This window comes from Haplochromis burtoni, unplaced genomic scaffold, assembly GCF_018398535.1.
Source record: "Haplochromis burtoni strain Fernald_Lab_line unplaced genomic scaffold, NCSU_Asbu1 Contig_609, whole genome shotgun sequence".
NCBI lineage: Eukaryota > Metazoa > Chordata > Actinopteri > Cichliformes > Cichlidae > Haplochromis > Haplochromis burtoni.
This window is the reverse complement of record NW_024582970.1, coordinates 10950-33200: the sequence shown is the minus strand read 5'-3', so window position 1 is coordinate 33200 and position 22251 is coordinate 10950. Positions and strand designations below refer to the sequence as shown.

Below are 22251 nucleotides of genomic sequence, written 5' to 3'. Positions count from 1 at the left end.
ATTTCGTACTACATACAGATGTTTAGTTAATATCTGCAGACAGACACATTTTCCCTGTAACAATGTTCTCACTCCAACATCAGTTTAAAAATTTGATTCATGTAATGCTGAGCCAGTCATATTTTTGTGATTAAATCATAATTATATCTTAATTAAAGTATAATTTAAGTGCAATGCTGGTGTGCAGGGGTGCTTTGTGGGAATGCTGTTAACTTATTATAAAATGCTATGTCTATTTTAAGCTGTTAGCCAAATAATAAGCAGAGATATTTGTGTCTTTCTTAAAAAGTCATATCCTTAGAGAATATTTGAAAAATGGATCAATGGCTATCACAAAATGAAACACTCTAAACCTGCACTGGGAAAACAATCCCTTATTTCACCTGTGATCACATACTTTGTTTTTCCTGCACAGCAATGACCAACACAAGGAAAGAGTTTGCTGAGTGAAAAAGGATGAAGATCCGGTGCAGCTGGTGTCAGGAGATGAAGAAAAAGCCTGATCACTTTCTCTGTACAAAAACAAGAGGCAAGGGGAAATCTTACTGGAAAATCCTTGGGAAACCTTACTGGGAGGTGGAGGTTAGCAACACAAGCATCTGGGTGTAATAAAAGCAAGCACAAGCCATAAGGAGAACCTCTCACAAAACCCCAAAAATGATTCGCACAAAGATGACAAAGTCTGCACAGTCCTCACAGAACCATCTGCTTCCTTTGCCCAAAGGAAAACCTCACAAACGTTGGAGATTTTTTGAGTTACGAGGAAGGTTTTGTGTCATTCTACAAACCAAAGAGTGTTTGTTTACTGGGGAACTTCACCCCTATCTCAGTTTGCATGTTGAAGAACATGGTGCCACTGCTAGACATCAGTATACATGGGTGTGGTATTTTTTGTGAACTGGTTTGTGTATATGTGCATTTGTTTTTATTATATTTTTTCTTTAAGTGCCATGTTTGAAGCAGGTGCGGGGGTTCTACCCGGGTGTCAATGGTAAATCATTCAGTCCCAGTCTGCTGTCACATATTGCTTTTGCTTCATGCTGGAAATGGAAAATAAATAAACTCATCTATCTCTCTGCCTCTCTCTTCTTTATTGTCCAGTGAGGAGGATATGACGCTTTTATGTGTTTAGCTTAAAAAAACATTTTTTAAATGACCTGCGTGCTAAATGAGGAGTGTCCTTTGCACACAAAGCCCCACCTGTGTGACAAACACCTCCACTTTTACACTTTAGGTATCAAAAATAGATTTTAGCATCTATATGTCAACTGTTTGTATTTGTTTTTTCTCTCTCTCGTTTTTCTTAAAGAATGAATGAACGTTGTTCCCTTTTTTTCCTCATGACGTTTATTTGTTTATTTATTTTCCATGACGTTTCCAGTAACCAAGTATTTCGCAGTGATATGTCGCAACTCCTCACAGTTTCGGGATTGATTTTGCCGAAAGGAAACTGAAACTGCTGAATCTTTATTAGAGAGAAGCAGAGTGTGGAGAAAGCAGCAGATCTCACAGAGGAGCATCGAGATACGCAGGAGCGCAGGTAGGCTGCTCTGCACTTTGGTGTTACTTTGAACTTTTTGAAATGCTTCATGATAAAATAACACGACAGTCTCACTGACCCACTCACTCTCGTGCCTGCATGAATGAAAGCCTTGTTTGTAGAAGAATCAGATAATATTAAATCATTACTCCTTTGTATAATACTATAAGCATTATATATATGTTTTATATGCATTTTATTTTGTGTAGATGCTGTGACGTCATCTTGCATGTGAAATAAAATCTAAAAAGTTGTTCGTTAACTCGTAGTTTGTAGAGTGCAGCACACAACGTTATACAGTTGGGGGTTTTGATATAGGCGACATGGTGGGGGCGGGATTATGGGCATCGGCAAAAATAGTTGCTGGCACCAATGCTGCCAACGCATTTTTGTGCTTGCATGGGTACCAGTCAGTTTTCTATTGCCCATTTGTGGCGAGTAAGGGCGCCCTCCGTTTGCGAGGTGCGCCTGTTGCTTGCTGCACAGGGAGGAGAGGGGCGGGGCGGCGAGGTATTCTCTGGCTCGGTGTAGCGGTATCTAATAACCAGCTCACGAAACAAAAACAAACCAACGGACACAAAAACACCAGACTTATAATTTGCACCGATGTGTTTTCTAAATTCTATCACACAGATATACTCGAAAATTGAGCGCGAGGGCCCTCGGAGCGCCTACTTGCTGCTGCTGCTGTGCTGAAGTCTCACACACAACCTGTCGAGGGGGGGGGGTGCTTCCAAATAAAGCTCATTTCATTCATAATGTTGTCACTCCAAGCCCATTATGTATTAATTATTTTTTCCTGGGTTGCGCGAAATCCCAGAAAAAACCCTATATACGCCGAATCTGTGCACATGCACACAAACTTATACAACAAAACTTCAGTTAATTACACAGATCTTTTCAGGATAAGTAATCTGTCATGGCTATAAAATTAAACCGCAGGTTGCACGGTGTGTGTGCTAAGCTTTTTTTCTACTAGGCTGCTTTTCTTTCCATGACAGGAATAAACAAATCCAACCTGAAATGCAAATACTACTCTTGGAGAGTCATTTTAACTCCTTCTAGTAGCTACAGATTAAATGTCAGGGCGTGAGTGTTTGCCTATAATCATGTGTTATATGTGTGGTCAAAGTTTGAAAGGGAGATGAGTTTTAAAATGAATGTTTAATGTTTATTAAAAATAATAAAACACTAATTACATTTATGTGGCTGTAGCGCAGGTGGCAGAGCAGGTCAGCCACTAATCAGAAGGTCGGTGGTTTGATCCCAGGCTGCCTTCTGGCTGCATGCCAAATATCCTTGGGCAAGATACTAACCCCATGTTTGCCTACTGGTGGTGGTCAGAGGGCCCGGTGGCGCCAGTGTCCGGCAGCCTCGCCTCTGTCAGTGCGCCCCAGGGCAGCTGTGGCTACAATGTAGCTGCCATCACCAGTGTGTGAATGGGTGAATAACTGAATGTAGTGTGAAGGGCTTTGGGGTCCTTAGGGACTAGAAAAGCGCTATACCATTTACGCTTTATCATTTATGTGTTATGTATAGGATCGATATTTCACCACATTTATGCTTTATTTAGGCAGATGGCCACCCTTCCCCAGCCTGGCTCTGTGGGAGGTTTCTTCCTGTTAAAAGGGAGTTTTTCCTTCCCACTGTCGCCAAAGTGCTTGCTCGTAGGGGTCATATGATTGATTTCTGTATGTATTATTACACCTCATAATATAGACCTTACAATATAAAGTGTCTGGAGGCTACTGTTGTTGTGATATATAAATAAAAATTGAATTCAATTATTCAATATTATGTATAAGTACATACATGTTGTAGCTTGATAATGTTTTTTAAAATCTCAGTGGAATGGTGACAGTTTTAATGTATATCTTTACTGACATGAACACTCCACACTAAGACACAAAACTGTAATATCAGTGGGTTTTTTTGTTGCACATTCAGTGCCACTAGAGGGCGCCTAATCACTGTGCAACACAAGCGAGTCCGAGGTGTAATTTTTGACAGTTTCACTTTTTTTTAAAAAAGTATTTTTATATATAAGGGGTAATATATTTGTCTTAGTATTTTATATGTCTGTCTTGTAAAGTGGAACAGAGAAATGATGGGTAACTGAGGGGCAAAAACAATATGGTCATCATTTCTTTTTGATATAAGGACATCAGGACATCATGCAGTAATGCCTTGAAAGGTTACTTTTAACCTGAAAAGCACAACTTTTAATAGTAAAAAAAAACTCTTCTAAAAGTTCCACACAGTGCCGGTGTAGAGTATACACCATAGCAGAAACTATGAACACACAACAAGCCTTTAACAAGACAAGCTGGAACCACACAGGAAACACACCTTGAGGGAGAAAATGACAAAGAACAAAGGAGGACTCAGACATTGTTTACATACTAGGAAATCAGGGAGATGCAAAACACCAGGGAACACAGCTGAATGGAATCAGACTAACGGGCTGGGAAGTGGGAAGCAAAACTGAATAAAAAACACTCTTGATACGTGGACTATCAAAATTAATCATGAGGCAACAAACACTGAGAACAGGACTAAGATGTGAACCATAAAAAAGCCAGAATGTCAACAATACAGAACTGTAATACAGATAAATAAATTAAAAACCTGCAAAACACCCCAAAACTCAAAACTCTAGGATCATGAGAAAAGAAAAAATATTTTTTTTAATTTCATTAGCAGAAGACAAACAATAATAACCAAATTGTTTGGAAAGAATAGCATTAAAATCAATTATTGAAGCAAACTAGTGATAAACTACCCTCACTGATAATTCACACATTACTCATATTATTCCAGCTAAAATCTAAAACCACATTTTCTAAACAGTGCATGTATTTTTAATAATTGAACTCTTACTGGTTTCCCTGTTGTTTACACCCTTTTCTGTCTACTTCAGATACTCAACTCATCCAAAATGAGTCTTCAGGTTTGCCACTGTGGCTGGTCCAAAACGACAAGTTACCAGGGCCTCAGAGTTCACCAGGGAAAGATGGGATGTACACCAAAGGGAATGAGGATCCCTGAACATGAACAATTCAGTTACCTTCCTACAGTGACTATCCTGAGTCCTCAGATCAAATTAACAGACCCATTTATGGATATTTTCAAGAATTCTGTGAAGTCTGGTGAGTGCGCTGATTGTACTGCTGCCCCTAGTTACACTTTGTGCAGCTGCAGAGGATAAATTTGTCACTTTGACAGTTCGTTACAGTGTATTCTCACATTGTTAAGGAATGATTTACTAAAAAATAAACAAAGAATATGCAGGAAGAGTTAAAATAATCGTTCCTTAATGTGTCACACAAACACAACAGATTCAAACGCAAGCTACTACAGCTGGCCCAGAATCACAGTTGATCAGGACCTCGGAGATCTCCAGGGAGGGATGAGATCTACACAAAATCAACTGGAGGAGAACAAAGTTCAACTCTGGAGAAATCATCAAGAAGAATCTCATCAAAAGTGCAGCAGACCAATTTTCAGTCCTTCAGTCAAGGAGGAGGTATGGCTTTTTCACCAAAATATGAGAAATTACACTAGATTAGCATCGAACTGTATAATCACATCTGTTCTCTCCAGCAGAATATGTTTCTGCCATCAAGCTTCATCCCCCAAATCGATTCTCCAGCCAGACAAGCCTCTGCAGTAGAGATAATTAAATCATGTATGCATTTTAATTTAGTTAGTTCATAATGACAACACTCCAAAAAAGCAAGGTGGCTTAATTTAACCATTAATCCTCTTTTGTTACAGTGGTTGAAACTCAGCAACAGTCTGTGCCAACAGGTTCAAACATGGGCGCATATCAGGGGCTTGATTTAGGCTCTGGTGCACAGGTACACAGATTTTCTTTTCAAACATATCAAAGAAGTGTTAGGACAACTTGTCAAGTGACACCCACTGAATCTCCACTTCTACTTTCCTTTTACAGTCTGTGTTCATGTCTGTGTCACAGACCTTCAGCAACCACAGTGATCACACAGACAACACAACCACAAAGATGGAGACAGACACATCATGTACGCATTACAATCTTCACAGCTGATGATAGTTCAAGCCAGCTTTGTTTGGTAATAACTCTCTTGTTCCTCTGCAGTCTTTGAGACTCCTCAGCGCTCTCATCAAAGCACCGTGAGCTCAGACAAAGCCCGTCGAGCTCTGGACTTCTCTACTGGTGGACAGCAGGTACTGCAGATTTCTTAAGTACAGTTATTCAGATGCATGTAAAATATGGTTTTAGTATAAATGTGAAACAATTTTTCTAAGAGTTAAACTGTATAAAGATTAATTTCATTACTTACTGCTTTCATATTTTAGGTGGTACAACTCTTGGAGCTTCCTGGGAAAGCAGCCCAGCACGCAGCAATCTGCCCCGAAGAAAAAGAAAAGGAGATAGACAGGCTGAAAGAGAAGAAGACTAAAAAACTACAAAAGGTAATGCAGTTTTAATAGTTGTTAAAATAGTGGTTCTGAGTAACAGTGTAATAATTAGTAGAATTTTCAATCACTAAAACTGAAGAAATTCTAAAAATGCTCCAAAAGGTTCCAACAGCACAAACACTGCTTGGAGGTCCAGTTCAGACACTCATAGTAGTGGAAGTAAAGCCTCACAGAGTGTTACAGGCTACTGCTGCATGTGTTTGCCCACCTTTTGGTCAAAGCCACCACACCTCTAGCTTTAAACCTCCCTAGTATCCACATTTAGTTAAACTGCAGAAATATCGCAAAGACACAAAAACCTGGATGGCCTCTAAATTTCTGCTTCTAAATTCACATAAAACTGAGGTTATTTTACTCGGCCCTGAAAATCTTAGAAATATCATATCTAACCAGATTCTTACTCTGGATGGCATTACCTTGGCCTCCAGTAACGCTGTGAGAAACCTTGGAGTCATTTTTGACCAGGATGTGTCCTTCTATCATGAGACTTTTGACTCTGAGCCATTTTTCCTCTTTCAAGGCAAAACAAGAAAAGATGAAATCTGATTTGCAGCAGAAAATTCACATCAGAGAGCTCAAGATGGCTGAAGTCAGATCATCGGAAATAGACTGCAAGGTAAGGATGTTTATTTATTTTTCATTTGTTTGGTTTCTTGCTTTGATGTTACTTTAACACATCCACTCTCTTTTCAGGGTACTCTGGATGCCGAATGGTTGGAAGTCAATCATTTCTTCTCAGAGGCTATCAGAGTTGTGGAAGATGCTCGAAAGAAAGCCCTTAAGCCTCTGGAGGAGAGGTTGGTACTGTTAGTTTATCAGTGGAGAGCAGCTGAACATTGCCAGTGTGCTGTTATAGAGCTGTACATTTTACTCTCTTAAATACTGTTTAGGAGACAGAAAGTGAAAGGAGATGCTCAGGATATCATCCAGAAGCTGCAAAGAGAAATTGATGTGCTCAAAAAGGCCATTGCTGAAGCACCCAAAAACCCAGACTTGGAGGTGAACTTTGAGGACCTGAAGTCCATCTTCTGGTCTTTTTAACATCTCAGCATAAAAGTGCATTTCTGCACTTTGGCAATTCTGTTTCGTTAAACTCATTAAATCTAATCTTGTCATACGCTGATGTTTACTGTGTGCACACACAGGTTTCGCCACTAACAGGCCTGAATGAATCTACTGACTGGAAAAATGTACAAGTTGACACTTCACTCTCATTTGGCACACTGAGAACTACGACTTCAGCCATGATGAAGCAAATTCACGACGAACTGGAAAAACTCTCATCCATCGGTGCGCCCATCATTTTGTTATACTTATATTAAAATCTGTATTTTCTGATTTATTGCCACTTACTAAAATGTTTGTTTCCACAGAACTCAGGAGGATTACAAAATTTGCAGGTGTGTATTTCCAAATGAAAACCTTATTTAAATGAAAAAATGTGATTGTTTTGCATTTTGATGTTTAATACAGATACATACTGATGAACAGCAGTAGGTCTTGTAATGGAAAATTAATAAGCTTTAAAAGTTGTGAAATTTTAAAATAAAAACCAAAGCTTTATAGAAATTTAGCAGGATTCTCTCAAATTCCAAAATAAAAAAAGCCTTCAGCTCTTATTGTTTTCCAGAATTGAACTCGTCTTGTTAAGGTTTAGTTGGATGCAGACAAAATTAATATGTAGATTTCCAAAATAAAACATAATTTTCTAATGTACTCTTTCAAAGTTATTTAAGAAACAAATGGCAAAGATGAGTTTTAACATCGTCTGTAGCGATTACTTTCACTCATTATCTAGCTGATGGTGATGATTGGTCATCGGGCAGGGAGACAGTTTGTATAGCACAAGTCATATTTTTGTTATTTCAGTTTTTTCCTATTTAAACACAAAGGCATAAAGTTTCTCCTCCTCAACTGTAACTGCGTCACTGTGGAAACAAATCGCCCCACAGTAATTTGTCTGCTTATATATTTCTAAAACTGCTCACTTAACTGCAATCACTTCCCCCCCTGAAAATAGGGTCTATGGAAAAACATGAATAATTATTTTTAAGGATATGAACACGGTTAGCTCGGGCACATTTTATTACTCTCAAATTTTGTCACGTGAACGATATTTGACACCTCTTGGCGAGCAGCAAACTCAACAAAATCAATGCACTGTGATTCAGTACTGTAAGATTTCAGGAGTTATGTGAATAAAATATTGGAAAATTAGCACAGTTATTAGCTAAAAAATATTAATATATTGTTTATTTACCAATGAAAAAATTAAATAGTGAGTTAGCTAACATAAGTAAGTAGTGTTTACTTGTTATGATGACAAGACCTCAAGGGGTCAGCATGGCGAACACAATGCCCTGATGCTCTTTTGTTAGCCTAGCTGCTTGTCGATAGTGTGAAACCTCTCTTTATTGCTTTATCCGGAGGAAGATGTGAAAAAAAAGTTCAGGGAACAGTTAGGGTATCATGCATGCTCATATCTCATCTCCTTAAGATTTCATATACAAATATTATTTCTTACTGAGGACAAACCTGTTGTTACTAATGTTTCCATAGCAATACTTACCACCATGTTTGGGTCAGCTTTGGCTGAAATGTTTAATAGAAAAAGTAAATAAAGTAAGGGGAGTCTTCTATTGTAGTTTATCCATTACTCTTGTGATGCTTCCACACTTCTACCCACCACACGGTTCTGTTTTTTTAATCACTTGTGTTCTTTTGACTGCAGTGGACGTGAAGCTGGACCCCACCACCGCACACCAAAGCCTTGAAATTTCTGATAATGGGAAAAAAGTGAGAGATGGTGGAAAGATGTCGAAAGATCCTGATTCTCCACAGAGGTTTAATATGTTTGGAAGTATCCTGGGGCTCAACAGGCTGTCCTCTGGCAGGGCATACTGGGAGGTGGAGGTCAGCAAAAAGACCGGGTGGGATCTGGGTGTGGCGAGACGTGACGCAAATCGCAAGGGGACACTCTCAATCAGTCCTGACAACGGTTACTGGGCTACTGTACATTATGAAGACCAGAAATATGCAGCCCTGGCAACACCACCTGTGAGCCTTTCGGTTAAAGAGAAACCTCGGAAAGTCGGGGTGTTTGTAGATTATGAGGAAGGTCTCGTGTCCTTTTACGATGTGACATCTCAGTCTCACATCTACTCATTTACTGAGTGTTCGTTCGGTGGTGAGATCCTTCCATACTTCAGTCCACATCTGAAACAAAATGAGAAAAACAGCGATCCTTTGATTATCACTGCTGTGCAAAAACAGTAGTAATCCCATGCACTGGATCTGGTGCAGTGAATGCATCACTGGTAAGCAATATATGTGTCCAGGTGTGCAGTAACAGTTTAATGTTTTTTCTGATGAGTTTTCTTAGATTTTCCAAGATTGTCCAAATTTCAACATTTTTAATTTTTCAACATGTTTCATTATAACATGCATGAAGATCACCTGACTCAGGTTTTTACGTACCATATTTTCTATTCGGTGTGCAGTAACTGTTTGCTCACCTGCCCATCGGGCATTTGATCGGTCAAATTTCAGCATTTTTCTTATAACATGCATTAATAAAGATCCTCTGACTGAGGCATCAATTTTAGAGTTTTATCTTTTATGTACTATATTTTCTAACTTTTAACATTTGAAAAGTAAAAAATAAGTCATACATACAGCATTGGAAATGTATAAATTTTACAGAAACAATATGAACAATGAAATAACAGAAAATTATTAACCTGGGCAAAACAGAACACTGGAAACTAGGAGGTCTGGAGTTGTTAAAACACTTTAGACACTATTCCTGTTTCTTTTTTTTTTTTTTTTTTTTTTTATTGATCACCAGCTAGAGGTGGTGCATTTTTCAAAATCAGCTATTAGCCAATTATTTGGAGCATTAAAATCATGCACCTAGATGAACTTCAGGAAGTCATTTCAAATGAATCCCTTGGATGCAACAGGGCACTTGACTTTCTTGTACATGGACTGATGTATGTATGAATTGGAATCAGAATACTTTATTAATCCTTAAGAAAATAATATAAGTGTATATATGTGCTTTTCTACTCACTTTTACTACAAGCCTTGGGGGATCGGGGGGTTATTCAGGACTCAGGATCTATGACACACGGGGAGCCAGGGATCAAACCACCAACCTTACCATTAGCAAATGGCTTGCTCTGGCAACTAAGCCACAGGGGCCCTGTTGTTGAAAGTTGACTTTAAAATATTACGTTAACTTTGTGCGAATAAGCTTTGACTGTTGTCCTAAGAGTTGCAAGACTGGAATACTTGAAATCTCTGTGCCTGTGACATTTGGACTCTGCTGATTCTTTTCTGCTGTGTACAGCTGTGGTCCACTCCACCGCTGTATAAACACATACAGCACCCCCTTCCCACAGCTCTAACTGTAAATGCTGTTTGTTATAATAGTTGACCAAAGGATGGATTACGAGTTCTGCTTGTTTGTTGTGTTTTTGCTGATTGTCCATCACTTATTGTATCAACAAACTGTTTACTTACTTACTCTTTGTAGCTCAGTTTTACAGATCCTTTTTGTAACTATTTCAATCTGCTCAATCATTTGTTTCATTTTGTACTTTTTCTACTCAGACTTCTTATATTGTGGTCTTCAGGAGTCGCTGTATGCCATTTAAAAGATGTGTGTAATATAATTTATGACATTAAATGGACAGAAATTAAAGAGACTATCATTTAGGAACTTTTTTTTTTTTTTGCATTTTTTGTCATGGTGTTACCACAAATATATTTGATAAGTAGATATCTTTAAAATCTAGAACTAGATTTAAAAAATATAATATATAAATAGAACGTAAAATATCAACTATTATCATTAATAATAATAATAATAATAATAATAATAATAATAATAATAATAATAATAATAATAATAATAATAATGAAATGACATCAAGACTGTCATTTCTTATTTGTCCACTAGATGCCACTAGTGAATTTGATGCACACATTCTTCATTGTTGTTTTGTGCTATGTAGAAGAGAGTTCTGGATAATGGATGGAAATATTTCATGTCCTCTTTGGAATACTCTCATGATGGTCAGTTTCAGTCAATCAATCAGTTTATTTATAAGCACATTTAACAACAACACAGGTCTCCCAAAGTGCTGTAAAAGTAAAACTAAAACACAGAGAAAAAACAAAACAAGGCTCATTAACAATTAAAAGCTACGGAATAAAGATGTGTTTCTGGACGAGGTTTACAAATGCTGAGTTTTGGAGAGGTAATAATTTGAAGAAGCAGACTATTCCAGTTTAGGAAACTTTTCAGCTGACCTAAGAATTCTATTTGGAGTATTTTTAGTTTAAAAATCAAAGTGGTAGGAGGGTCCATTTAGAGACTTAAAAACAAGCAATGAACTCTTAAAATCAATTCTATAACATACTGGAAGCCAATGTGAATGAGAAACATTGGGGAAATATGGTTGTGTTTAAGAGTGCCTGTAAACTGTCGGGCTGCAGCATTCTGAACAAGATGAGAGAGCAGAGTCTGGCTGATACCAAAATAAAGACTATTACAGTAGTCAACTTGGATAAAATAAATGCATAAATCACTTTCTTGAAGTCAACAGATGACCAAATGTTCTTAATTTTTGCAAGGAGCCTGAGCCAAATAAATAACAGGATTTATTTGTTTCTCTCAAATAAAAAAATTGCCATCAAAGAACACTCCCAGATTTTTTGCAACTGGACTTCTGGACAGAGGGTCCCACTCCAGCCAAAGTGCACAGAGAAACAGGCTCAAAGTGTTAAAAAACAGCTGAGAAATCTGCTGGAACAGAAAGATCATAAGCTTCGGCCCCTGGTCAGCTCATCACTGGATCCACTTCAGTTTGCCTACCAACCTGGCATTGAAGAGGATGATGCTTCCTGCAGAAGTTCTCTGATGACTCTGCAATAGTCTGCCTCATCACTGACATCGACGACAGGGAGTACAGAGAACTGACCCAAGGCCAAGCTGGTGGTAGAAAAGTAGTAGTAACAGAAAAATCATGACACAATATGGTGGAGCAATAGAGAAAGCAAGCATACACAGCAACGGAGTTCAACTCAGCAAAAACAGTCCACAATTCACCTCTTTCCTTTTGATGAACAATGATAATGGGCTAACAGTTAACAGTAACACATGCTGCCACGTTTATAGCATTCTGTGGATGGCAGTTACCTTAAACAGGGGAAGCAGTGAGGAGAAATGAATGAATAATACTGACACACAGCTCTCGCTCTCATTCGTCTGTATTGAGTGAAGGAAGAGACGCGCGAAGCATTACCTTGAGGCGCTACCAATGGATCGACGCCCAGGCAAAACTCTCACCACTCATCACTCTTTACATTTCCATTGCATAGTCCATACAGTAACACAGTCAAAACAACAAACAAAACAATAATAAAAGCATGCCACAAAATATAAGGTCATTATTTCACTGAGAATAGTATTTGCTTACAATTTGCACATAACCAAAAGCAGAAGTAAAATTAGATACTCAGTCTAGTGTGCCTCCATTCACAATTTTATTAAAATTAAATGTTGGAAGCTGAAATTTTATCCAGGTAATCCAAGAATCCTGTATCATTTCACCATTTACAAGATGATTATCTCAATCAAAGCAAACCTGAAAACTTGAAGCAGAGCAGAAATTACATTCAGTTTTCTTTATTCGGGTCTATAAGTCAATCTGCTGGCTCAACTAATTTTGTGATTTGTTTGACAGTTAGAGTGGCAATCACTCAGCAGTGATCGTTACATACATCTGCTTTAGATCTTATCGGACTCATTTCTATGGGGCTAATAACCTAAATTGAATAAACTGATGACACCAGTAACTGTATATAAAAAAATAATGTACCCAGAAAGACAGTTTTAGGTGTGGTTTGGATTAAAAATTAGTAGACTGGATTGGATAAATGCCTTCATTTGTTGGTTGCAGTCTCCTGCTATGATGTCTGAGTAGCTGCAGCTGAAGCAGTGATATCCTGTACTTTCTAGAGCAGATCAAGTTCTAACTGTGCCTCACACCCAGTTTAACATAATGGATGAAGTTATTAAGCAACACAGATAAGGACGATATGTTTATACGTTCTTGCTTGGTGGACAGTTAGTAGTGCAGTGCGTTCTTCCCCTTTTTTCCTGTTTACTCATAAAGTAAATGACACCTTTTATAACTGGAATATACAAATCCCTCTCATCAGTGGATCATTCATTCAGGGGAAATAGTCCCAGTCTTGTATTTGGATATTCAAATCCTAACCTTGACAAAAAAGAGCTCTCTTTACTGTATATCAATATCTACTTGAGAGCTGTCTTCGTGAACACACCGAATAGAGAAGAAATTATAACATGTAAGTTTAAAACCTGTAATATATTTTATGTATGTGGTGCAGAGGTGATGTGTAGAGAATATCTGAAATATCTTGTCAGGTGTGATACTAAAAAAAAAAAAAAACTAAAAAATATGTTACCTCAACTCTTACTGAAAAGATGAACTAGCATTAAATAAAAAAGAGCTTTCAAGATTAGTAATATCATTAATTTTATCAGTTTGTTCATGAGCTGCTGAATTATTTAAAAAACAGTTTCTGTTCTGGTTCATAATAGTTCACACTATTTTTCTTTAAGTATGTTGGTCTTTTTCACATGTACTTCATATTTCCTACTATTTTGTATTGATCCATCTTTTCTTTCATCTGACATAAAGTGAAAAAAAAGAAGTTTTGTTCAAGTCTTTGTTTCCTTGAGTAATAAAACATCACTTTAATCTGTCAGATCAAAGATGCAGTGGAGTCTGTATCTGCTTATTCTGATGGGTAAGTGGATTGTTTACCAAATATACTCTTTTTAATTTAAATAAAATGAATATAGAATATTTATGAATATAAATGAACTACTTGACATGTTTTTTTCCCCATTTTATTCTGTTAAGAAAAAAATATCAATAATCCTATATAATACCTCTGTAGGCACTTTGTTATATACCATATCTGTAAGTGTGTCTTTGTATTTGTATTTATTTGACTGTTATTCTCAGCTCTGTACAAGATTGCCCATGTACTTGGACCTATTGTATGTATGCAACTGGCAAATAAAAGACTTTAGCTTAGATTCACTCAGTCTTCTCACATCTGCCCATTCACTACAGTCAGAGTCTCATTTAAGTAACGATGTTAACCTGTAATATTTAATTTCTTCAGTCAGACTATGTTTATCATATTTCTGTATTTCAGGTCAGGGTTGCCTCTTTACATGCTGCCTGTATGAGTACCACTTTATTAAAGAAAACAAGAGCTGGTCTGAAGCACAGAGATACTGCAGAGAGAAATATACAGACCTGGCCAAAGTGTTTGACATGACAGACATGAGCAGACTCCGTAACTCTGCACAGAATCAAGGAGAAGCCTGGATTGGACTGAACAACAACACAGGTGGAAACAGGACGTGGCATTGGTCTCTGCCAGGAGTGAAATACATTCATAATGACAGCAGCTGGAATCTGAATGGAAGATACGGTACTGAACCTGGGCCTGGAAACTGTGGGAGGAAAAGAGACAAGCTGGTAGATGTTTCATGTCACCATCCTATGTGGTTCATCTGCTATGATGGTGAGGAGATATGAATAATATTAAATAATATTGTAATATCATGATATAAAAATATAATGCAATCACATAATTATGAAGTGAGAAGATAGAGACAGACAGAATTTCAGGTGAGAAATTATTGAGGGATGTCTTTGTGTGTTTTTCTGTTTGTTTTACAGAAAAGAAGAAAGACAATAAAACATTGTATTTGATTGAGGAGAAGAAGAACTGGACACAGGCTCAGAGCTACTGCAGATATAATCACACTGACTTGGCCAGTGGACTGAATCAGGTAGATGGAGAAGAAATGAAGGCTCTGTTCATTGGCCGTAACATGAGTGTGTGGATGGGTCTGTTCAGAGACAGCTGGAGGTGGTCAGATGGGAGTGATTTCTCTTTCAGATACTGGGATATGGAGTTATTCAATGATGAACAAAGCAACAAGACATGTGCTATGACTCTGTTAAACAGATCAGGAAAATGGAGCTCTGATGAATGTGGCAAAGAAAAACCCTTCTTCTGTTATGATGGTGAGTTTTTATCAACATGTGTCTGACTGGTTTCTCTAAAAGGAGGATCACTGGAATCACTGACAAGATCCAACTGAACATATTGTATATTTTTCCTCCACCTACATCTGCATGTTTGCTGAATTAATCTCATAAACATGAACACACTTAGTTGACAGTCAGATGACTTTAAATATCTGTGGGATAACTTTGAGCTACTGGTAGGTTCAACCAACGTTTTAAAGTCTCTGTTGTCTGTAAATATGGAGAGAAGTTGTTTTGGATTCCTAATAGTTTAAAAACATAAATATTTCAGGATGTTGTCGACCTGTCTGCACAAAGTTCATTAACATTATTATACTGTTTTCTACTGAGGGCAGAGTAACACACAAGCTTTTTCTAGGTTTTTTTATTTTTTATTTTTTTATTATTGGAACAAAATAAACAGCACAGAGAGTTTCTCATGATTAGAGCTCACATAGATTCAACTCAATGTGTTGTTTTTTTTCTCTTTATGGCAGATAAATTGATCCTGATCAAAGAAAACAAAACCTGGAAGGAGGCCTTGGATTACTGCAGAGAGTCTCACAGGGGACTGGTCTCCATCACTAACCCTTACCAACAGAGATGGGTGGAGGTGAGAGCCAAGAATGCCTCGAGTCCTTTTGTCTGGCTCGGCCTGCGCTACTCCTGCACTCTGGATCTGTGGTTCTGGGTCAATGACAAGGTGGTCTGCTATGAGAAGTGGAGCAGAGAGGGAAAGACTGAGGAGTGTGGCAGGGCTGTGGGCATGCAGAGTGGAGGACAGTATGAGTGGGTCAGTCAGAGGGACAATGAGAAATACAATTTTTTATGTTTTAAATAAGACTTCAGAACTATTTTAGAATTTAGACACGAGGCAAAGTAAGATTTATCTCATCTCCATTTATTACAGATTTCATTCTGGAGTGAATTGGGATTTTGTAGTTCTCTGCTGTGAGTCACTGGGGTGTTTTGGTGATGGCAAAATTTCAACTAAGAGTGAAAAAAAAATCTATAGCTGTAAACGACACAATATTGGTAAAATTTGATATTCGCTAAGGTAATTATGGTTTCCTCATGTTCTGCTTGACATTCCGTTTCAGTGATATCATAATTGCTTTCTTCATTATTGCTGCATTACTTCATTATTACACTTTTGTTGATAGATAAAAAAGTCTGTTTTAGTTTTTATGTTTGTTGTTTATTTTTTTCATCTTGTAATCTTTTTGTCTTTACGAACTTATAAACTGGCCTTTGTGATAATATCTCCAGTCTTTAATGGTTAATAAATATTAAAAGCTAATGTGACGAACCAGAATATTTATATTGTAAACTTTCACAAAACCACTTAACTACTTTTTTCATAATGATGTATTATTTAAAGTGACATGCTGTAAACCGATGACCTGTGTCTGTCACAGTCGACACTCCTTACAGTAGTTCTTGGTGCATACAGGAAATCCTTTAAAATTCTCACCCATTCGACCCTAATGAGACAAAATGTCACTTTCTCAAAAACTGCTTCATGCACCTGAGAACTCTTGGCATCAAGGGCGTAGATTTGGTTTTGGCATTGGTGGGGACGGATGATTCAACCACCGAACCCTGCCCTGTTTCCTTTTTTTTCTTGATAAAAAGAGGAGAAATATACTTGCCTACATATGCTATTCTACATGCTTTTAAACCATTTCAATATAGTCACATTTTTGATTTTCTCACTGAATTCTATAGGACAAGGATTTAATGAGTATAAGCAAAGGACATATAACAAATAATGATATTTAATGTAGCAAAGAGCCAAAATATACAAGGAGATTGTTTATCCAATCAAAAAAAATAAAAATTAGCTTAACCATGACAGCGTTCATCTGTTGGCTTCTGGAACACATATTTTTCAAAGTGAACAGGACGACACTGGTTTCCAACTTTGTCACAAGCCACTATCACTTTTGTTGTGCTTTTCGTAATTCTTGTAACCCTACAGCTGCTGGTGTTCACTTCAACATCATGTATCTTAAAAGTTGAGGTACTGATGCATAAGTTATCCCGAACACGCCTGCCGGAGCCATTACAGATCTTCACCACACGTTTCTCATCCTTCTTCTTGATGAAGGACTGCAGAGGTCTTTTGCAGAGTCTTTCATTCTCCAAGTACCTGAAGAGTCATATCAGTGTCCTATGTTAATGTCAGGACATTAACCTTTTTTCTTTAAAAAAACAAACAAAAAAAAACCAAACATAACACTTACAACATATAATTATTTTTAGTAAATGCTAAACAGCTCTTACTGGCTATTTTGTTGAGTACACCTGTTCAAAACAAATATAATCAGTCAATCACATAGCAGCAACTAAGTGAATTTAAATATGTAATATGGTTAAGATGATGCCCTGAAGTGCAAAACAAGCATCAAAATGGTGAAGAAAGGTGATTTAAGTGACTCAAAATGTGGTAATGTTGTGGTTGCCAGAATAACTGGTTCAATTATTTAAAAAAAAGTGCTACAGGTGTTTTCTCATACAACCATCTCTATGGTTTACAGAGAATGGTCTGAAAAAGAGAAAATAACCAGTGAGTGTCGGGTCATTGCGCAGAAATGCCTTATTTATGTCAGAGCTCAGAGGAGACTAGTCAGACTGCTCAAACTAGATTTTTGAACTAACACTGAGTTCAGTGGGCTTAAATGTCCTCCATAATCACCACATCTCAATCCAATATTACCTTTGGGATTTTGGTGAAACGGGAGATTTGCATTATAAATCTGCATCCACTGTGATGCTGTCATGTCTACATGGATCAAAATCTCAGAGGAATGTTTCCAGCACCTTGTTGAATCTATGCCAAGAAGAATGTAAGCATATGGTTTGTTGAAAGCGTACTTGTGTACTGGATCCCATTGTGTTTTGCAAGTTGCACTGTTAAGGAAAAGACAGCATTCTATCGATCCACCTATCTATAAGCCTTTAACTCACATTTGCCATGCCTCCTTTGATTTTCTGTTGAAGTTTTGCTGAAGGATGTGCTTCTGAATAAATCTGTTGAATCCATTATTGTTCCAGGTCCTCTGACATGGGCGATTGTTGTACTTGTTCCGTGGGTTGGAGTTTCGGCTTGGATTGTAAACCATTGCATTCCATCCATGCAGGAGTGCGAGAGTGCACAAGATAGTCAGAAGGACAGCGTTCATTTTATCTACTGTGTATGAAAAAAACATTGTGAGTACATTTATTCACACATTCAGAAACAATGTAATACATGTCTAACACTACAAAGGTCTGTATTAATCAACGTTTTCTTGTTGTTTTTTTAAACAAGCCATTATTTGACTATTAATCAAATTATAGACAAAGATGCTAACGTGTCATGTACACTACTAATTATAGAGCACTAAAGATTCAGCAATAACCATTTTCATACATATATTTCATGGTAATAATTTTCGTACTCTGTTCGTTAATATATAAAATATATAAAAAAATTATTAAACCTTTGAACGCTTAAACTATATCCTCATCTAACGGTGGAGCTCAGTTGCCCTCCTGGCAACCATCAAGTGTTGGGTATGTCTCGCATCAGTGCACAGGTACAGTACTCACAAATTATTGGAAATCCCTACTGGTGCTACTGTAAAAGCTCCAGTGCTTCCCATAATTCTTCAGCAGATCATCCTGCCAGTTAAAACACTTAAACTGTAAACTTAACCATCTCAGGTATAAAGTAGTTCTTTATTGCTTATTGTGAGATTTATGTAACAAAACTGGTGGAAATAAATTAAAACAAATGCACTGTAAGTGCATTGTAAGTCTAATATCTACTTTTTCACATCAGGGTCATCATTGTCATTGTAGTGGTTTTACTAAAATGTCAGAAAATTAAAGGTTTTCAAAAGACTGTTACTGCTACTTGATAAATTATAAAAGATTGTCTTTATATGTATTGTTAAAGGCAGAAACTGTGCGTGTGTGTGTGTGAAGAGGTCTTACCTGATCACATGAACTTCCTATGTTGTCAGTGTAGCTGTTTTAGTATGGAGGAGAAAAACAACTGAGGTTTGAGTCTATGAAACGTTTCCTTCTTTTAAACCAGCATCTTCTCTGGTGTGAACTATAACAACCAATCATCTCAAATTTCCACTTTCTATAAAGTATATGTTAATGATCATTTCAAGGCAAATAAGTAATGTGTAAATGTTTTTTGACACAAACTGAGAGCACACCCTTCTGTTTCTGTAAATGAAGAAGTTCACACTTGTGTCTGGTGTTAGTGTGAATTTTCCATTTTACACCCACAGTGGGTGGACAACAAATAAACTGAAGTATAGAAAAACAGAAAAAGAACACAAAGAGCACCGGCCACGAGCTAAAATATTTCACTAGACTGTCATTGAACACCTTTATTATGAATCCATCATATTCCACATGATTGGCAATCAATAAGCAAAATATGGTTGAAGTGTTTTGCTTTGTACGGCATTCACAGTGAGTTACAACAAATTTAATGTGAAGTATTGAATTGTTTTTAACATTATCATGAAATAACACACGCTCACTCAAATGTATACAAGTCACATCAAATAGCAAATTCACTCATTGCACTCCTTTCTAAACTCATGTTTTATATATAGAAATAACTTTTTTTACAGCAACTAAATTCTTTTCACGAGTAACATGTGACAGAGTCATTGTGGTAGCTATAAAATGAATTGAGTAAAAATGTCTAACATGTTATTGAAATCACACAGTAAAGTATCCTTTGCTTATCTTTTGATGTTTTGATCATTTTGTACAATTTTTAGAGCTCTTTTTTAAATCTAGTACCTGGAGCAGATTCTTCTCATATTTTACAAAGCTTTGCTTCTTCATAACACTGACACAATGTAACAATCTGTCTTATTTTTATATAAACCTGGAAAAAAATCTGACATTTTTAGGTTTTAGAAACAAGCAGAAAGCAGAAAGTACAAACTCACTGGTTACATCTAGTGGACGATTGAGGAATAACAGTCTGGAAAAACTACAAGGTCAAACATGTTTTATTGTATTATTTGAACCAACATCTTGACAAAAAATATAAAGTTGAAAAAAAAAAGGTTCTGTAAATGACACTTTTATCGATTTAAATACATAATATATAATGATCACAACTGTTGTGGACTTTAAATGAAAACAGTTAAGAACAAGAGAAGAACTCATTCATCTTTTTACATATAAATATAATGAATAGCATTTATAGTCAGAGCTTAGAGAAGGGCCTAACAGTTGCTCAAATATGTGTGTGTCTCTTGTGACTTCAAAAGCATGTCAGTCTTGCAGCTATGAGCTCTCCTAAGAAAGGGCAGACAGTACAGTATAACCTTATTTACACAAAACTGTGTTTCTAAAACATTTTTGTAATTCTCACAATTATTAGGAGGTAGAGCGGGTCAATTAATTAGAAGGTCAGTAGATTGATCCCTGGCTCCTCAAACCTGTGTGTCAACGTATCTGAGTTGACTCATGTGCTCTCCCTGGAGGGTGAATGTCAGGGTTAAAGAGCTTAGACACTGGAAAAAAAGCACTTGTGTCAATGAATGAATGAGGCTTGTAGTAAGAAAGTGTTTTGAGCGCTCAAAGCAAGTAGAACAGCACGTTATAAGTACAAGTAAATGGTCAAAATGATCAAGTGCCCATTTGTGTCAAAGGGTTAATGTGAAATTAATTTACTGCTAAAATGTCACCTTCATCTATGCATGATGATAATGGTTGACATGTGACATGGCACTCAGAGGTTTTGGCTTCAAATTTACTCATGGCATTTACAAAGGACATTGTCCAAATTTTATCAGGGACAGGTGAGTGGGTCTCGTCTGCTTAATCCTGGAGTGTAAACACATTTTTAATTCCAAGTTGGAGAATGACCACTTGGATGAAGTAAACACAGGGGTAATGCCAAGCAAGGGCGTAGATTTGGCAATGGACGGAAGGGACATGTCCCCACCAATATCCAGCGATTATTGAATTGTCCCCACCAATAATTTGATCTCTTCGAGTAAAGAAAAACAAAACTGATAGAAATAAAAAAAAAAAGCGATCTGTCAACGTCTCATTCACCCAGCGGTGCAGAAAGAGTTAAATTACGTTCTCTACTGGAGTCCTATATCATGTGACAAATATGGCCAATGTGATTGGCTGTGCCTTTCAGGGAGCTCTGTTTAGTTTTAGCAGCGGCAATCCTGCGCTGCCAGGACCTGCAAGGAGGAGAGGAGGATGGCAGCAAAAAGAACCTGGATATAAGAAAGTATTTTTCAAAGAAACCTGTAAGTCACTTAAAGTCAAGTTCACTCATAAAACCTGTCCATCATAATAACGTTACAGGCTATGCAAGGCAATACATGCCAACCCTCCCGTTTTTTCTCGGACAATCCCGAATTTCAGTGCCCCTCTTATTACTCTTTCTGGGTTGCAAAATAAACTTTTAAAAAATTCAGGCGAGAATGTAGCTGTGCAAACTTCAAATATCTGAACCGGGGAGAACAGCAAACTCCCGGCACATCGTTTTAGGCTTTGGCCCACATCAGTCTAAAATTGTATGTAACCATGAATAACGTGTTGCCATGTCCACCAGGAGAGACTGGACAGTATAGATGTAAAACAAATATGCCAGCAGTTTATCTCAGTTAATGAGAGGAGAAGGCATGTGTTTGGCTCCTTCACATAGTGGACATTGAGTTGTTGTGTGGGACACCAGTAGTCCATGTCTGTTGCTGTAACAGTAGTTCATGTTTAGAGTAAAACATCCCAGCTCACTGACTTGATAGGGGCAATAGGTGCCTAAAATGTTGCATAATTTTGCTAAGAGATCTGTTACTTTGTGGTAATCTTAGATGAGTAGTTTTATGGACAAAAACCACCAGGTCATTCAGTGTTCCCTTAGTGCTAATGTATAAGAGATGTTGGTGTAGTATAACTGAAGTAATGTTGTTAAGTCCTTAAAGTCATATTCTTTTATTCGTCATGATGTATTGAAGCTATTTTTATTTTTGTATGATACCTGATTTATATGGAATAAAGTTTAACACAAAACATTACAACAAAATTGCAAGACCAGACAGCGAGTATAGG

General features: G+C 37.2%; 2 protein-coding genes across 5 annotated transcripts; both read left to right on the top strand.

Moving 5' to 3' along the window:
- The first annotated feature begins 1445 nt into the window (after window positions 1–1445).
- On the top strand, window positions 1446–10707 carry LOC102301328 (E3 ubiquitin-protein ligase TRIM39). 4 transcript variants are annotated; one of them, XM_014329756.2, is made up of 14 exons: window positions 1446–1540; window positions 4461–4689; window positions 4879–5066; window positions 5144–5228; window positions 5318–5400; window positions 5496–5583; window positions 5661–5749; window positions 5882–5998; window positions 6525–6620; window positions 6698–6801; window positions 6895–7003; window positions 7150–7294; window positions 7378–7404; window positions 8736–10707. In XM_014329756.2, the coding sequence occupies exons 2-14, from the start codon at window positions 4479–4481 to the stop codon at window positions 9278–9280; spliced, it is 1887 nt and encodes a 628-aa protein (XP_014185242.1). In that variant the 5' UTR covers window positions 1446–1540; window positions 4461–4478; the 3' UTR covers window positions 9281–10707. The 4 variants fall into 4 exon arrangements, with proteins under 4 accessions (XP_014185242.1, XP_042070706.1, XP_005948837.2 ...); XM_042214772.1 differs by lacking the exon at window positions 1446–1540 and having other exon boundaries at window positions 3249–4689; window positions 5496–5580; XM_005948775.3 differs by lacking the exon at window positions 1446–1540 and having other exon boundaries at window positions 3250–4689; window positions 5147–5228.
- A 3041-nt stretch (window positions 10708–13748) lies between these two features.
- Window positions 13749–16683, top strand: LOC106632410 (secretory phospholipase A2 receptor). The gene is made up of 4 exons (XM_014329749.2): window positions 13749–13849; window positions 14267–14641; window positions 14800–15150; window positions 15651–16683. The coding sequence occupies exons 1-4, from the start codon at window positions 13816–13818 to the stop codon at window positions 15992–15994; spliced, it is 1104 nt and encodes a 367-aa protein (XP_014185235.2). The 5' UTR covers window positions 13749–13815; the 3' UTR covers window positions 15995–16683.
- Window positions 16684–22251: the final 5568 nt, after the last annotated feature.

What these genes read in the sequence shown, in the direction of transcription:
- LOC102301328 (XM_014329756.2), top strand. Translation starts at nt 4,479, where the DNA reads ATGAGTCTTCAGGTTTGCCACTGTGGCTGGTCCAAAACGACAAGTTAC. An exon ending in CATCGGAAATAGACTGCAAG is followed by an intron (nt 6,621 to 6,697) that starts GTAAGGATGTTT and finishes CTCTCTTTTCAG; the next exon opens with GGTACTCTGGATGCCGAATG. An exon ending in CTTAAGCCTCTGGAGGAGAG is followed by an intron (nt 6,802 to 6,894) that starts GTTGGTACTGTT and finishes AATACTGTTTAG; the next exon opens with GAGACAGAAAGTGAAAGGAG.
- LOC106632410 (XM_014329749.2), top strand. Translation starts at nt 13,816, where the DNA reads ATGCAGTGGAGTCTGTATCTGCTTATTCTGATGG. An exon ending in GTATCTGCTTATTCTGATGG is followed by an intron (nt 13,850 to 14,266) that starts GTAAGTGGATTG and finishes TCTGTATTTCAG; the next exon opens with GTCAGGGTTGCCTCTTTACA. An exon ending in GTGGTTCATCTGCTATGATG is followed by an intron (nt 14,642 to 14,799) that starts GTGAGGAGATAT and finishes TTTGTTTTACAG; the next exon opens with AAAAGAAGAAAGACAATAAA.